Here is a 17,874-nt window from a genome sequence, read left to right as displayed (position 1 = left end):
AGCTTCTTAGTTCGGTGAGGATGGTTTCAGAAAGGAAATTTATTTGCGGTCTGGTTCCAGATACACCGTGTTGATCAGTTATATTAGGTGCTAGACTATCTCGGTTGTTTATCTGATTATTCTTATTGTGACTGGTTAATATTGTTGACAAGTTCTCTAAACTGGTTTCGCCTAGGCAGGAGGCACTACTGTCATCTAAGGACATATTTGCGTCATTTATCGGCGGTGGTCTCAACCATGCTGGAGACACGGGTGTGTTGTCATCACGAGGTCTGCGGGCAGTAGCTGCGCACGGGGGACATTTCCAGTTGTTTTTCAGTTCATTGCCATGTTCTCTAACAAACGCTGTCGTAAAGTTAAAGCATGCGAAGTGATAGGATGTTTGACAGAGGGAACAACTCAATAATTCCCCCCGCTCGATTTTCCTCTTACACTCAGCACAGATCATTTTAGGATTTTTGTTATAAGTAAGTGGGCGTTAAACAAGTTACGGTCTAACAGCTATCTTCGTAAACGCAACAGTAACTTGAACGCAGCTTTGCGCTATTTTGATATGGTAACACTCGAGGTGCCTGTCAGATCGGCACGCTGTCAGTGTCAGTTGTAACTCCAATCAGCTGTTAGCAGTACCGTTATTTATTTGGTGAATTGTGGTGTGAGGAAGTACTTGTGATTTAAAAACAGTGAATTAACGGTTAAATGAATCTTCTCACCGTTCTGTTCAGTGTCCAGTGCGCACCAGTTGGAATGTTTGACACTTTAATTCCATGGTAGGTACCGCAGAGCACTCCTCCCACACGATTTCTTCTTGTTTATCGAGTTTTATACGTACTTTAGATAATATAAATTGACGGAGCTCATGTATGGAATGTTTACTTGGCTCGGGTTGCCAGCCTTCACAATATCACATATACGTATATAAATAACAAGATTACAATGTGATACTGATACTGATGTAGTGATATATTTACATACGCTATCTGATCATGTGTATTTAAACGCTTTACTAGTCTAAGAACTAATTGTACAACTTACAATGATAACTGATATGACTGCGTACATGACAGATAACAACAATAATACAATAGGGTATTATACTGTATTTAAAATAAATTATTTTACACCATGCATGAAATAAAGCACCAGATAATTATTAGAAAAACACAGATAGGAGTTATTTTTAAACACAAGTTCTATTTAATAAATCGGATAGAAATATAAAAAGTAGGTGAGTTGACCGTGACGTCACGATTAGGGAATGCAATCTCGATCTCGCAATTTCGAGATCTCGCACGAATTTTCGAGATTCAATCTCGTTGACAGGTAATCTCGATTTTAGCAATCTCGGTCGAGATCTCGATTAATATTTTCGAGATCTCGAACGGGATTGAAAGATTGATCCGTGTGAATTACTTTGTTTTGAGTAATCTTTTTGACCTTATATTCATGTTGTTCAGGCAGTGCTATTGTATGCCGCGCTCTGTGCGGAAAAATCGGACGAACTTAACGTACCCAGTCATAATTATTTATGATTTTTGCTCGCTTACCCTACATTTTTTTTTAAAGTTGCTGCTTGTCAATAATATCGACAGAGCATGTTACTCTGCTTACAATTTTGTATATTTAAAAATAATTATTACCACTTTTTCATAATTACATGCAAATTAGAGCTCCATATGGTTTTTTGTAATAAAAGTAGTTTTTTTATTAAATGTTGATTAATTTGTTGTTTTTATCTTCAAAATAAAACATGACGTACTAAATAAGTAGTATATATACGGAATTCTTAGAAATATTTGCTCAAAATAACACATTTTGAATTACTTTGTCAAATCTCGATCTCGTCGAGATTAATCTCGATCTCGAAAGTGTGACCGATCGAAAGATCTCGAAACACCCTATCTCGATTCAGATTTTTCGTTCGAGATCTCGAATCGTCAATCTTGGTGCGAGATTGCATTCCCTAGTCACGATGTAGTGTTTCATATAAATTCCATATTAGCAAATCGTTTTGACAGTTCTAAAAAAGTAACTATGACTAGTAGGAAAATACCCTATTATATTAGTAATACCTACTTGTATTTATTTTGCTGAGGTGTTTTTCCAATTGGCCTATGTTGATTACTTTAAGCAGCAATCTGTCTATAAATAATAGTACATTACGAGACAAGTGTGAAAAATAGGAAATTCGAAACGAGTGGCGATACATTAAAACACGGCCGAAGGGAGTGTTTTAAATCGACACGAGTTGCGAATTACCTATTCGCACGTGTATCGTACAACGTTTTACAATACATGGCCCTTTAAATTTTCGACATAGTTGCGTAATATGCTAATTATCGCCCTAGTGCGGGAAAATAGGACCATATGTACAGTAAAACAAATTATGACTGTTTTCTATGCTATGATTGTAGCAGTTTTTGTACGTTTTTAGGGTTCCGTACCCAAAGGGAAAAAATGGGACCACGCAAAGGGGCACGCAAAATGCTAATTACCGCACTAGTGCGGTAAAGTAACACCGTAAGGCCTGTGCCGAATAAAAACTGTAAATTTCAAACGGTTGTAATTTTATTTCTAAGCATGATGACGACGGCTTTTTTATCGCATTTAAAAGTCCTATTATATATTTTAGTACAAATAATTCTGGTTTTACCTACGCCATGCGCATACACCGCTGAATAGAAGAGATCACTGAAACTTGGTCTGTTCCAAATGGCAAGAAAATTTTCAATATATTCCATGCTTGCTTTCGATACACTTAAAATAACCTCATAGATTCGTGCATTTCATAATAACCAACTACTAATTTAGTAATTTGTCTCTTGAACAGAGGTCTCGAAGCGGCAGACCTCTAGGAACAAGTGACCCATCAGAAATATCGTTAATAGAATTTGCGCCCGCACCCGCATGCCCGTCATATTCGGGGTAAATATTCGGCTAAAGAGAAACGAACTATAAACAAAATACATTAGTATTTAGATTCGTTCAAAAGTTAGGCTAGCTAATGTAACCGAAAATTTGCGTTATTAATTTCTAGGCCAAGTCAAAAAGTATACAATTTCCTTCGTACAAAAAGTCACATTTTTTAATAGACGATGAGCGAAGTAAGACCACCATACGTCCTGCAGTGCCGTTCTCTCGAATATTAATGGGTTCAAATCAAGAGTGTATTAAAAGAGAAGGATAAAACAGCCAAAAAATTTTGACATATCCAGCATGTGTTGGGATGGTGCAGGCAAATATGAAAAACGGGGGTCCGTAATTAGCTGTCACTGAATGCGCTAGGAAAAAGCTGCCTATCACTCTACAGAAAATAGAATAATAATAAAAACTGATAATTATTTAAATTAAAAGTACCTCGGTAGCTTTATATTCTAGTAATCCAAAAATCCTTATCAATTGCATCAATTTTTCATTTGAAGATTACAGTTTCTTTTTCGTTACACCCTTTATGTACAGTCAGCAGTAGAAATTGCTAAGCGGGCGAGGTGTTCAAAATGATCTTGACGCGACTTTATTATTAAGAGAATAAGAGCGTGTCAAGGTAATTTTGAACACCTCACCCGCTTTGCAACTTCTGCTGCTGACTGTACTTAGCTACCTACTGTATTTTTTGACGTGATAGCGTCTTATAAAGGCCGAGCCACACCGGCTGCGTGTGCAGCACGCTGCGTGGCGTGCGCTGCGTGACGTGCGCAGCACCCCTGTCACACCGGGTGACGCGCCCGTCACGCAACGCACGCCACGCAGTGTGCTGCACACGCCACGCAGGCGCACGCTGCAGCTCAGTCATGCGTGCAGTAAAATAAAATACGCCTGCGACAGTACCTACATCATGTTATTATAACTCCCGTTGTAAATGGAAGCAGCTCACCTAATGCCGCCATTGAAATAGAGGAAAAATGTCTCATATTTGAATTGAGATAATTGAGAGTACATAATATTATTCACCGACGCACAATAGTTCACAATACAACAACCTTGTTTTCCAATAGTATCGTTAGTACCTAACATCGATTTGTTCCCACAGCCTAATAAAATTTTTATAAGACGTATTTTTTGTAATCTTTGTGCTTTATGTTGTAAATGTCATTCGTATTGACGAACGATTTTAATTAGTTTTTCTTTTATCACTGAATCCATATTAAAAACCAGCACGCGCACCGGCCGAGTTGTAAATAAATACAAGCGAGCTGCGCGTGTACACGCACAGCACCTATGCAGCACCGAGCTGTGCGTACCCGAACCTGCTCGGTTTGTCCTCTCATAGGGAACGCAGTTAAATACAACGTCATCACTGCACGCAACGAAGCGACGTTGCCGCGCACGTCACGCACACGTCACGCAAGCGGTGTGTCCTCTCTTATGAGTTTTAGTATTCTACAACGCAGCGGGACGCGTACGTGCACGTGCACGTCTACGCAAACGCATCCAGTGTGGCTTGGCCTTAAATCGATGAACACCGGTAGCATGCACGAAAAAGTGTCACGTTGTGGACGGATCTCCATGGTAACGTTGTGGACAGGTCTCCATGGTAACGTTACGTAATGTAATGGTAATGTTTTCTTATGAAGTTATCACGCAAATTTATCGTCCGTAAACTGACTTTACAGACAACCATTTTTTTTTACAGGTCTTGCTCAGGATATACGGACAGGTGCACGGGCAGCGAGCCATGGACGCGATCGTGACAGAATCTGTCATTTTCACACTGCTGTCAGAGAGGCGGCTGGGGCCCAAGCTGTGGGGCGTGTTCTCTGGAGGCAGGATAGAGGAATACATTCCTGTAAGTCTATTGCGACTTTCGTCAGTGGGGAGACACTCCTGACTTCGGCCAAACTCGGCTCCGTTCGACTCAGCATTGCTCCGAGCAATTATTAGGGTTGACACCGCTTGACGTCCTTTTGCGTGCACGACCACAGATAAGATAATCACTTGAATTTTGACAACCCTAAATAGCCGACAGAGATAGTGCCATATGGGATAGCATGATTCGACCCTGAATCGCTGTCAAACTTCGGTTTTGTAGGAAGTGTCCTATCTGTACGGTAGTACTACATATTAATTATTCTGTGCTTTCGTAGCGAAGATTTATTTATCTAAACCGAATATTTCACTGGTCGTATCCAAGGCTCGGAACCGGTTTTTTCTTCATACAAAAAAACCGGTATTATTACGTTCTTTTTCGTTCTTTGGTTTATTATTTAATGTTTAATAGGACAATCTAATAATACGAAGTGGTTACCTAAACTAAATACATGATTCAGTCTCACTTAACGACCATAAAATAATAAAAATTTGGGCTATTTTGTAATTTAAAAAAACCGGTTCCGTGCCTTGGTCGTATCCGCCACCACGACCGTAGAAACGTCGGAAATAGGGAATGCAAATCGGTTATTTTCGGTTATTTTTTGTATGGAAATAATCGGTTATTAACCGAAACCGCGGTTATTTCCATACAAAAATTAACCGATTTGCATTCCCTAGTCGGAAATAAAGGTAACAAAATAAATTCGCTTAGACCAGTACGGCTACCACCAGTTTTGACATTGACATGTTAGCTCCCGTTCACGTAAATTACTTTCTATACATCTCGCTTGCACTAATATGCGAGTACGAGCGAGATGCATAGAAAGTAAGTTACTTAGACGTCAGTGAATATGTCAATGTCAAAACTGGTGGTAGTGGTACAGAACCAGTGGCGTAGCTAGCATGGGTGGCACCCGGTGCGGAAATTGTGGGTCATGTCACCCCAAAATACAATCAAAATTGTAAAATATATTTAAAAAGAGTAATTGTAATTTATGTTAAATAGCTCAGGATTTACTCCATCGCTTACATTTTACGAATTTTTATAGGTGGCACTAATGATGTTCACGGTCGGGGCGGACCGCCCTCAATTTTGATCGAGTGGATTTTCAGTTTTCTATGGGAAGGCCAAATTTATTTTGGAATTTCGGGATTTGTCCCATATCAAAAGTTGTTTAGTATGACCTACCTAATCACCTCGCACAATATGGCTAACGGTCAAAAAATGACCCTGTATATATTTATTTATTTTTCAGGCCAGATCCCTCCTCACAAAAGAGCTCGCCGAGCCGGCGCTATCCATGAAGATAGCCGAGAAAATGGCCGCCATACATTCCATGGACATTCCGTTGTCGAAGGAACCCAACTGGCTGTGGAAGACTATGGGAAAGTGGATCAAGACTGCTAAAGAAGAGAGGCTCACGGGGACCGGCAAGGTAAATAATTATTCGGGGTTGGTCCCATAGTAAAAGTTGCTCAGTATACTTCATCCCAAAACCTCCCTAGCAACGGGAAATACGGGAATGCAGTTATTTTTTAGCCACCGTGTTTGTATACATACTTATATTATATTAAATAAATAAACGAGCAATTCTTATATATATATTTCGGGGATCTCGGAAACGGATCTAACGATTTCGATGAAATTAGCCATATGGAGGTTTTCGGGGCCGAAAAATCGATTTAGCTATGTCTTATCTCTGGGAAAACGCGCATTTTTGAATTGTATGTTATTACAAGCAAAGCTCGGTCTCCCAAATATTATTAAATAAAAAGTAATAATAATGATGTAATTAGAAATAAAACTTCATACTTCTTAGGGCCTTGCACCATCCATTAACCTGGGGTAAACTGGTTAAACCTGGTGTTACCATGGTTACCAGTACAATTTGATACTGGGTTAACAGTTTTACCGGATAACCCCGGTTCAGTGGAATGGTGCAAGTGGCCCGTAGCTAAAAATCTATGAGAATGTAGATTAGGCTAAGTCTATCTGTGAAATTTGTAATTTTTATTATAATAAACAGTTTTTTTTGACAATGTTCTTATATTTACAGAACGAAGAGGAAAACAACATTATTAAGCGGCTAAGAGCTGTAGATTTTGAGAAGGAGGTGGAATGGCTAAAAAAATTCCTGTCAACAGTGGATTCCCCCGTCGTCTTCTGCCATAACGATTTGCAGGAGGGTAAGTTCAATCTTACTATGTGGTATAGTATAGGATTATTGAGTTAGTAGTAAACGGACCATTAGATAGAGCGCATGTGTTTAATTTAAATACGGCTCTAACCCTCTCGTCACCTCATGGCGACCGTGACAGGACTATCTAATGGTCCGTTTACTACTAACTCAATAATCCTATACTATACCACAACTATTTCATAAGGCCGATCATATGGGGGGCAGTTCATATGGCCGATGGCCAAGGGGTGAGGGAGGGGCATACATTTAGACATCTTCATACTATTTGGCTGCTGCCAACTGTCAAATAAACAATATGTCCCACACCCACTAGGGCGGCACCACAGTCATACACGAAGCTAATTGGTAATACTAAGTAAATTTTACTTTGGGACCAAGCAATCAGTCCGCGGCTATGATATGTACCTCCGTGTAAGATAAATAAAGTCTAAAGGTCCCTGTACACAATGTGCCAGCGTGGGCCAGTCTGGGGGACACATTTATGAGGGAGCAAGTGATATTGCTATCTCATTATACCGCATGGCTGCGTCCCTTGGACTGGCCGGCGCTGGCCCATTGTTGCCCTTAAGAAAAAAAAGTGCCTCCGAAACTCAAGAAAAAATTATGCTCGAAAAGATGGTGACATACATACTTTTGGCCTGTATACTCGAGTAGATAATTCTAAAAGTTTTAATCCTGTGTCAAAAGATGGCAGTAAAACTGTCACTACAAAATTTACTTTCACAATACGCCTCTATACTAAATTCTCTTTGGTCCTAAGCTGGCTATGATAAACTGTATAAAAAAACAATATTAAATTACAGGTAACATTCTATTACTAGAAGACGTTCACACAGACGAAGAACCAACATACAGACTACACTCATACCAAGAAGACAGTCCCAGGAAGTCTTTCGACCCCCTATCGCAGTACGAAGACGCGAACACAGTCGACTCAGAGTCCAGCCACATCTCAGACTCAGGGGAACCGAAGCTCGTACTGATAGACTTCGAGTACTGTGCATATAACCACAGGGGGTTCGACATAGCCAACCATTTCCAAGAGTGGGGCTATGACTACACGAACCCAGAGCACCCTTATTATTATGAGAATCAGGAGAATCATCCGAATTTGGAGCAAAAGGTTGGTGTTTTTTGAGTTTTTATTTGTTTGAATGAGCTGTTTTAACCGGTTATTTGTATGAGAAATCCGGTTATATCTAAGTAAACGTTTTAATCTCTTATCTGTATCATGAAACTTTAAAAAACATGATATTAATTGATATTTGTTTAAAAATAATTAATTTAACCGGTTTTCTCTATAAACCTTCGGTTTTTACCGGTTTGTGTAAGCTTTCATTTTAATTTTGAAGTTCCAGAATTGTTGAAAAGGTTCGTACTGTTCATAATACATTCAATACTGAATGATTTTCAAATGTTGTAACATTGTAATACAAATAAGTATAAACTAAAACAGACTTGCAAAATTGATGTATGTATTTTGGATATAGATTTATGTATATACAAAATTTACCCGTATTCACATTCGGCTAATAAAAAAGATATAAATTTTCAACACCTTTTGTACACTGAGAATCACAAAATAATGGGTCAATATTTTTTTTCTTTTTAGGAAACCTGTGGGCGCAGCACGGTTCCATTTTTATCGTCTATCACTATGCGCGTCCCTTTCGCACTTACGTACTTGTTAGAACGTGACAGGCATGGTGACAAGGGATAAAAACGCGACCGTGCTAAGCCGCCTGATCGAAAACACTTATTTCAGTTTTTGTAGCGATAGCAACCTAAAACACTTCACCATGCCTACAAAAACGGTAAAAAATTGATAGACCCTACTTATGTGTTTTTTGACGCACTTGCAATGTCTTGCAAGTCATAATCAATTAAGGTTAGAAGCTTTCACATAAACATTTGAAAACCATTCCAATTCCATACAAAAACTCATTTTTTAGAACAAAGGAAAATATTTAAGTGAAACATTATTCTGGTTGCGGCAACACCCAATAAATTATTTACATTCTATTAAAAATCTAACTTTCTAAAGTTCTAAACCATAAAATTATTACATTGCAATGCTTACCGACAGGCTGATGTATTTATAAATCTTGCTATATATTTTTTTTATGTGAAAGCCCTCGAGGCAGTCGAGGCCTACATGCGATTATTTTTAAAATTTGAATTTGGACTAGTGTTGCCACAATCAAAAACTGGTATTTTGGGGGGGATTCTGCCACTACGCAGCTTGTGTGTTTATGCTTCATTTTTAGACCCGGAGCTCTATGGTGTCCCATAGACAACTCGGCTGAGGACCACCTACGGTATTTCAAAATGGCGCCGCCTCCGAGCGAAAAAAAAGTATAATTTTTGAACGAGTGTCGGTTTTCTAAATTTATTTGTTCGATGTTCGCGTTTATTGATAGTCGGTCTAAGCTAAGTTTGCACCGACTTGAATAGAAAAAGTGAGGAAGTGTTATTATAAACGTCATATTTTTATAGAAACTTGACATAAATGGATGACATTCTCACACTTTGCCATCTCAAATGCCATGCGTAGTTAGCTTGATCTGATTCAAAATCCGTCTGTTTCTGACGAGTTTTGTGTGATCATTCACATAAATAAACGCGAGCATCGGTGGTGTTACATTAAAAAGATTTCGTTCTAAACCTTCGGATTAATTGAATTAATTTTTTAACCCTTTTCTTGGTAAATTAAAAAAAATCGTGAGTTAAAGCCACGGTGGTTGCATTTTATAAAACAAAAAGACTACGAAATAATCGAATAATGGGATGTATACCTAAATCTGTGATATGTTGCCAAGAAAAGAGTACGTTAAATCGTCTGTCATTAACCGGTTAATATGAAACCGGTAACTATATCATACAATTAACCGGTTTTGTTTAGGTTTTTCGCGGTTTACATTTTATGTCTTAAATATTTCGTTTCATAGTTGAATTACAAATTAAAGATATATTTCTACAGCTCGTATTCGTTCTAATTGTTCTACATATAAAGACATATCTCTGTTTGAGAAGTCATTCGATAATTGTAGATATAGTCTGTCGATTCGTAGCTGGCCCCGACGGCTAATCCTTTGTCTATTCTTATGTAAAACCGCACGTGCTACTTACCTGCAAAAAGGGTCTTAATTATTCTGATTGGCACCTGAGCGCGGGCTAGTCCAACGCTCAAAAAAACAGTGTTGGTGCGCTCTCCGATAACGCGCCTTTGTATGATGACGCGATTTTATTATGCAGGTGGTAGCACGAGCGGGTCTACTTAAAAATAGACAAAGGATTAGCCGTCGGGGCCTGCTACAAATCGACAGACTACTTTTGACGCATCCTCTGATCCGTTACTTTTGATGACTACATACATACTTGAACAGTGAAATATGTAACGCGAAATCTTTTTTGTAACACTGGACCACTTATATTTTTTTCGGCTTAACGGTTCATACTTAGACAAGATGTATGAAATACTTTAACTGTTTAGTACCAAATTTCTATAAAAATAAGTACTCCTTTTTAGTACGGAGCACAAAAAATACATTTTTGTGAGTTTTCAGAAAAAACGTGTAACTACCATTTACTTTATCAAACTACACAAAGGGACTTAATCGCGTATTTAAGTTTAAAGATTTACCTCCGACGTTTCGAGGACGGCGTTGTCCCCGTGGTCTCGGAGAAGGAGAAGACTCACTTCTCCACCTCTAAATGACTAATATTTTTATGGAAGACTGAAGAAATTTTTTTCTTCGTTTATATTCAATAGTCCTTGGGACTCTCGAGTCAAACGAACATTATGTTGTACGCTATTACATATATTGTAAAGTAAATTGTGGTTGATAACCTAAAAGTTCAAGTTTTTGAAAAAAGTAAATAGGTAGTACACTTTTTTCGTGAGAACCGCTTTATCCTATGCCCATGATGTGGGCATTGTTGATATGACTAATTTGGAACCCAATATAAAATAAAATAAAAAGCCAATCACTTAATTTCATTTAATATTTTGTTTTAGTGAATATTTTACTAGCTTAACATTGACAATAGGGTATTTTCCTACTAGTCAAATCAGTTACTTTTTTAGAACTGTCAAAACGATTTGCTAATATGGAATTTATATGAAACATTACATCGTACTTTTTATATTTCTATCCGATTTATTAAATAGAACTTGTGTTTAAAAATAACTCCTATCTGTGTTTTTCTAATAATTATCTGATGCTTTATTTCATGCAAGGTGAAAAATAATTTATTTGAAATACAGTATAATACCCTATTGTTCAATGTGCGCTATTTTAAAGATATTTCATATATGTATTTATTGAAAAAAAAAGTGTCGGACTGACTTTAATTTTGCCAAAACAAAACTCAAAAAATCTCAAATAAAAATAGCTGATTCTTTTATTGTTAGTGCATAAGTTGAGTCTTTTTTTTTAAATTTTTAATTTGATATCATAAAAAATTACTAACTTTAAGATTATCCTCTAAAGCTAACATTCTTTTAACAGTTCAACATTTCTTCTTGATCACGAATTTACCCATAGATCCCATAAAATATTTAAACTTTGCCAAAAACACTAAAACCTCTCAAAATTTCCATAGGAAATATTCATCCGTGAATATCTAAAGCACTACAACTACTACGCGAACGACGCGAAGGACGCAACGCCATCTATCGACGATGTGAATCATCTACTCAACGAGGTTGACGCGTTCACGATCGCGACGCATCTGATGTGGTGTCTGTGGTCTATTGTCAATGCCAGTAAAAGCCAGATCCCCTTCGGTTATTGGGTAAGTCCATATTTATAAAGGAATTTTTCACCTTAACTACTTACTACGCGAAGGATGCAACGCCATCTATCGATGATGTGAATCATCTGCTCAACCAATTGGACGCGTTCACGATCACGACGCATCCTGATGTGGTGTCTGTGGTCTATCGTCAATGCCAGTAAGAGCCAGATCCCCTTCGGTTATTGGGTAAGTCCATATTTATAAAGGAATTTTTCGCCTTAACTACTTACTACGCGAAGGATGCAACGCCATCTATCGATGATGTGAATCATCTGCTCAACCAATTGGACGCGTTCACGATCACGACGCATCCTGATGTGGTGTCTGTGGTCTATCGTCAATGCCAGTAAGAGCCAGATCCCCTTCGGTTATTGGGTAATAAAGTATCATCATCTTCCTCACGTTGTCCCGGCATTTTGCCACGGCTCATGGATGCCTGGGGTCCGCTTGGCAACTAATCCCAGGAATTTTCGTGGACACTAGCTTTTACGAAAGCGACTGCCATCTGACCTTCCAACCCAGAGGGTAAATTAGGCCTTATTGGATAAGTCCGGTTTCCTCACGATGTTTTCCTTCTCCGAAAAGTGACTGGTAAATATCGAATGATATTTCGTACATAAGTTCCGAAAAACTCATTAGTACGAGCCGGGGTTCGAATCCGGGACCGCCTGGATTGAAAGTCGCATGCTCTTACCGCTAGGTCACCAGCGCTCTTACAAAACAAAATCAACTATATTTCCTATATTATAGGTTCAAATTTCACGGGCGAATTTTGGACCTATTCTTATATAGGAGAGCCTTAGGAGAACCCATGTTTAGATTAACTGGAATTTTACTGTAATGTGATAAATGTTTTTTTTTTTCAGGAATTCGCCATGACCCGTCTCGAATCGTACATCCGGATGAAACAGGAAGTTAAGAAAGATAAGTTCGGACCACAGAAGAGAAAGATCTGCGAGGTAGACATATGAGTGCAGTGCGATACGCTTTCGGTGGAATCCTTGGACGTTTGATATTTAAATATTGTACAAAGAGAATTGATTATAATAGAGAGGTAAAGTCTAAGAAAAACATGTGCCCCTAAGTTTGACATATATAACAGATGGCGCTGTACTGCGCCATATGTTAAGCGGTCACAGAATAGGGAATATTACGCGAGATTCTGCGTAGGAGGCGCCACTGCCACTATCCGTCACAATCTGGGGGTCTACCGCGAAACAAGAAAAACGAAATTTCGTTGTCTAACCTCTCTATCGCTCTTGCATATTCGAGCGATATAGAGGCAGATAACTAAATGTCGATTTTCGCGTTTCGCGATAGGCCCTTGTTAACAAACCGCCTTGATGCATCAATGTCATATTTTAATGTGTGTGAAAACTTGCCAAAAAACAGTTTAAGGCACAGTATGTACTCTATGGTTTACTAGAGGAGCTAGTGCTGCACTCTGGCGGCAGAACATTGCAGTATACTCCCTATTGTCAATCAGAGGTACCGCATAATGTATGGTGTCCAGCGTACAGCGCCATCTCGTTTACCTGTCAAATTCGAAGCACGAAATTGTCTTAGATTTTACGCATCTTAACTCAATCAATGTATCTTTGATAGAATGTACCAATACCAGTAAGGCAACTTAGCGCCACTTGCACCATCCCGCTAACCCGGGGTTAAGCGGTTAAACCATTAACCCAGTGTCGAATTGTACTGGAAACCATGGCAACTCCAGGTTTAACCAGTTAACCCCGGGTTAGTGAATGGTGCAAGTGGCCCTTAGAAAAATATACCAAACTGTCCCCGTCTTCGCACGGTTGTAACTAAAACTAAGGTCAATGTGGCTAATTCCGTCATAGGGCCTATTCCGTCCACTAGCATTTTTCTCGAACAACGAACAACATTGATAATCAGAGTTCGGACAATTTATCGCAAAAACAAATATGGTATGGAACACGATACAATTGTTTTAACAATTTTGAACTGCAGTTTTTGAGTATAATGTGGAAATTTTATAAAGATACTGTGTACATAATATGAGTTTAATAAATCTTGTCCTATTTTGACATATAAATGATTTTTGGTGGTTTTGCGATGATTTGTCCGACCTCTGTTGATAATTTCGTCAACAAAGCAGCAATTGCTTTTAGTTTCGGCAATCAAAAGCAAATGGTTTTTTTCCTACGATTGAAAATCAAAGAAATAAATCGTGGACGGAGTAGCCCCAGCCCCTATAACGGAATTATCCACATTGACCTTATAAAAAAAGTCGCTGGAAACACCTTGATGTATTTATTTGAAATCGACTGCGATATGTCAACCAAAGCACATAATACGAATAGAAGGGGCGTAATTTTATCTTAATAAAGATTTAAAACAAATTACGTCTTTCACATCTACCAGTTCCATCCATTTTCTATCTCTGGTTTCAAAATCTGGTTCAGCAGCGCCATCTATTGAGAGAAAGTAGTGATTTTGTCCAGAGGTTTTAGTTCCAACCAAAGAGAATTTGCAATTGAGGTGGATTGTCAAAGTAAATTTGTAGCCACCAAAAAATGTAGCCACCAGGGCTCTGAACCGGTTATTTTTTAAATCCCATAACATCTCAATATTGTATGCTCTTTCCGTAAAACTGAATCATGTCATGTATTTAGGTAACGACTTCGTATTATTAAATTGACCCATCAAAAATGAAATAATAAACCAAAGAACGAAAAAGAACGTAATAATACCGGTATTTTTGTATGAAGAAAAAACCGGTTCCGAGCCTTGGTAGCCACAAAATTTACAGCCATCTTTGGACAGAAGATTAAAACAGCAGGCCAAAGGTATGGCGCCATCGCTCGAAAAGATTGCACCATACCTTTGGCATGGTGTCGAGTTACTTTTTGATATTTAACAAATTAACACATATCAGTGAAAGAATAAGGATCAAAGTCAAATGGCGTTCTAAAAATTTTAATCTTCTGTCGAAAGATGGCAGTAAATGTAATGTGGCTACATAATTACCGTGACAGTAACTCAATACCACTCTAATCTCGTTGCTTCCAACTATTACGGCTAGCCTAGTTGGAAGGGAGCTTGCCTACGAAGCAGGACGTGCTGGGTTCGAATCCCGGTAAGGGCATTTATTTCTGTGGCCTTCACGAATATTTGTTGCCGATATATATAAATATGTATATCGCCGGCATCGTCGCCTAGTACCACAGACAAAACATCCTCCAGACTTAGCATAGTCGCGCTACCCCCTCTGCCACGCATACGGTAATTTTACTCCATGTTCGAGTCGAAAGTGTCTTTGTGTGACGTCCGTGAACTCGTTCGTCGTTTGAACGGACCAATCACGGCACGGGACTTCGCTCACCTCGTCCCGGGCACCCCCGCATTTTTGGCATCATCGGTTGCATGAAATAATTGCTATAAACTCGGTTTGCTTAGGGTGGTATTCCACCTGTGTCATCGCGTCTCACTCTCTCATTAAAGCAAATTGTGAGATGCAATACACATTGGACAAAGATATTGAACAGATAGAATGCCACCTTAGTTAAGGGTAAAGTCGATCTGTGTAAAATTGTCCTCAATTTTTTTGTTCGGTGCTTAGACCTCAAGAGAAAATCATTCAACTTCCGTCCAATAGATGTCGCTGAATATTGGTCTAACGCGAATTTGTATAGACATGTCAGTCTATGCCCTGTATGATTTTTTAGATTTATTGCATATCGTAAGACTTCGGAGTGAAAAACAAATTCCATACAATATTTAAAACCTAACTGCCCGATTCGAACTTTAAGATACGTCAGTAGTCAGTAGATTTAGAAACGATATGGATTAGATGTGTCAGTGTCAAAAGTGACGTTTTTGTTTGAAGAAACGTCACATTTGACTCACTCCACACTCCACTTAACCATTTGAAATACCTAGTTTCAGAAGTCTTTTCTACAGTGTCATTCTATGGAACTTGCTCTATGTAAGCAAACCGCCATACTGAAATCATCATTCAGTGACAGTTTCAATATGGCGGTTTGTTTACATAGTTAGCAAGACTTATTGGTATTTTTAATAACACTTTATTGGTATTTTTATTGTTATATTATATCCAAGGTTTTTAGTACTAGCGTATGTACATAGGCCTTTGGCAAAATACAATGTTTGGTAAATAGTGAAACGGAGTTTTGTATATGTGAAAAGTCGAGAGAAAATGAAATTGAGAATTTGGGTAGAATTTTTAGGTTAGATTTATATGAAATATGAACACACTTTTTAGTAAATTTAATATGTATACCTAATCTGTTGGAGATCGTTTAAATATATGGGGCATTATCTATGAACAGGGACCTTATTGTCGATGGCGCTTACGCCGCACAGCGTCGCGCGACATTGAATTTATATCGGAGCATCGTTCATAATGGCGTAAGCGCCATCGACAATAAGGTCCCTTTTCATAGATAGCGTCACATATCATTTCATCACTTGTGCTCCATTTCAAATAATAAATAAAGTATTATTTCGAATATCTGATAATTATAATTATAAAATAGCAAATTAGATTTAAGTGTGCACAAAACATACGAATGTTGCTTACTGGGTACTCGTTTTATAGGTTTTTATGTACCATTTGACATCACCATTTATTATGTAAATTAAATATGTAAGATTTGTCAATGTTTTACTGAAATATGTAAATATGAAAAGTCATGTTAGGCACATTGAAATTTGACAGTGTTTCAACATTGATTTGGGGCATTCTCTATGAAAAGGGACCTTATTGTCGATGGCGCCTACGCCGCACAGCGTCGCGCGGCATTGTATTTATATCGGAGCATCGTTAATAATGACGTAAGCGCCATCGACAATAAGGTGCCTTTTCTTAGATAACGTCACATATTATCTGTGCGTCAAAAACAACGTTGTAGTCTTTCAATTTTTTTATCAGGCTGTACAGATGTAGTGCATAGTTTATTTTCCATCGTATTTTCACGGAAACGTACGAACGCGTCTTGCTGTTTCAGTCAGTCTCGGTACAAAAAGTACTGACGTTGACTGAAGTAGCATGACAAATACGAATGTTTCCGAGAAAATACGATGGAAAACAATTGTGTGTACTTCATTACCTAAGTTTTAATTACAAAATCATAGTAGTATTATTACTTCAAAGCATTTTATTTGTTTATTATATAATCTTCTTTTGTACTGGATGTTTGCGTATAGGATGTTTAACTATTGAAATATTCTTTTTAGGCGAAATTTTCCAAAAAAAGTCTGGTCCTTTTTTGAAAAAAATCTAAGTTCCTTGTATGTAGATGTGTTTCCAATTTTTCGCTGTTTTCCATGCAAAAAAGTGATTCTGAACCTAGTTCCATTTTTTGTCTGTAAAATAAGGTATGTGATCTTAGTACTTAAGTATTAAGTACAAAAACGCTTGCAAAAAACGCGTTTTAGAAAAAAAGGGACACAGTACAAAGATTTTGTAATTTTCCTAACTTGAATAAAAACGTATATGTATGTAGACATTAAAATCACAATCATATTGTTAACCCTTTACTAGGCTGACCGTTCAAAAATGACAATCGAATGTCAGTCTAAAGGCCTGTCCATACGGGGACAATTTTTCGCAAATCTGATTAAATTGTCCGATCAAATCAGGCCGTGCGGACTCAAACGCCAATTTGGTATTCCTGCACCCCATTTTATCGGATATATCGGTCATAATCGGCGAGCCAAATTGGAGTAGAGTCCGCACGGCCTGATTTGATCGGACAATTTAATCAGATCGGCGAAAAATTGTCCCCGTCTGGACAGGTCTATAATAGAACACAATTGACATGTTTGAAGTGTCGTATGTGGGATATATAGCCCTTAGCCAGGTAAAGGATTAAACTGTCGGAACCTTGTTAACCATACAGGGGTTAGGTTAGTAAAGTCGATATTAAAATATCTGTTCCAATACCTATCGCGTCTAATGATGGCCCATATGACAGCTCCTTCCAGTCTTTTGGTTGGGCATAATTACCCGAAACTCGGTGTAGGGGGCGCCACTGCATCCAATCCATCACAATCTGGGGTCTACTGCGAAACA

General features: G+C 38.3%; 1 protein-coding gene and 1 long non-coding RNA gene across 4 annotated transcripts in view; one reads left to right on the top strand and one right to left on the bottom strand.

The window, feature by feature from the left end:
- LOC134803737 (choline/ethanolamine kinase) overlaps positions 1-14,583 on the top strand; it is a 35,652-nt gene extending 21,069 nt beyond the window's left edge. For all 3 annotated transcript variants that reach the window (XM_063776556.1, XM_063776555.1, XM_063776557.1), the window contains 6 exons: positions 4,634-4,786; positions 6,066-6,245; positions 6,867-6,996; positions 7,814-8,133; positions 11,616-11,807; positions 12,677-14,583. In XM_063776556.1, the coding sequence (XP_063632626.1) occupies positions 4,634-4,786; positions 6,066-6,245; positions 6,867-6,996; positions 7,814-8,133; positions 11,616-11,807; positions 12,677-12,781 (1,080 nt within the window). In that variant the 3' untranslated portion in view covers positions 12,782-14,583. The remainder of the gene's footprint in view (positions 1-4,633; positions 4,787-6,065; positions 6,246-6,866; positions 6,997-7,813; positions 8,134-11,615; positions 11,808-12,676) is intronic.
- The window catches only part of LOC134803822 (uncharacterized), a 117,446-nt gene that overhangs the window by 61,565 nt on the left and 38,007 nt on the right, over positions 1-17,874 (bottom strand). The gene's annotated exons all lie outside the window — the stretch shown is intronic.

This window comes from Cydia splendana, chromosome 27, assembly GCF_910591565.1.
Source record: "Cydia splendana chromosome 27, ilCydSple1.2, whole genome shotgun sequence".
Lineage (NCBI taxonomy): Eukaryota > Metazoa > Arthropoda > Insecta > Lepidoptera > Tortricidae > Cydia > Cydia splendana.
The sequence above is the reverse complement of the archived record's forward strand: the minus strand, read 5'-3'. Positions and strand labels throughout refer to the sequence as shown.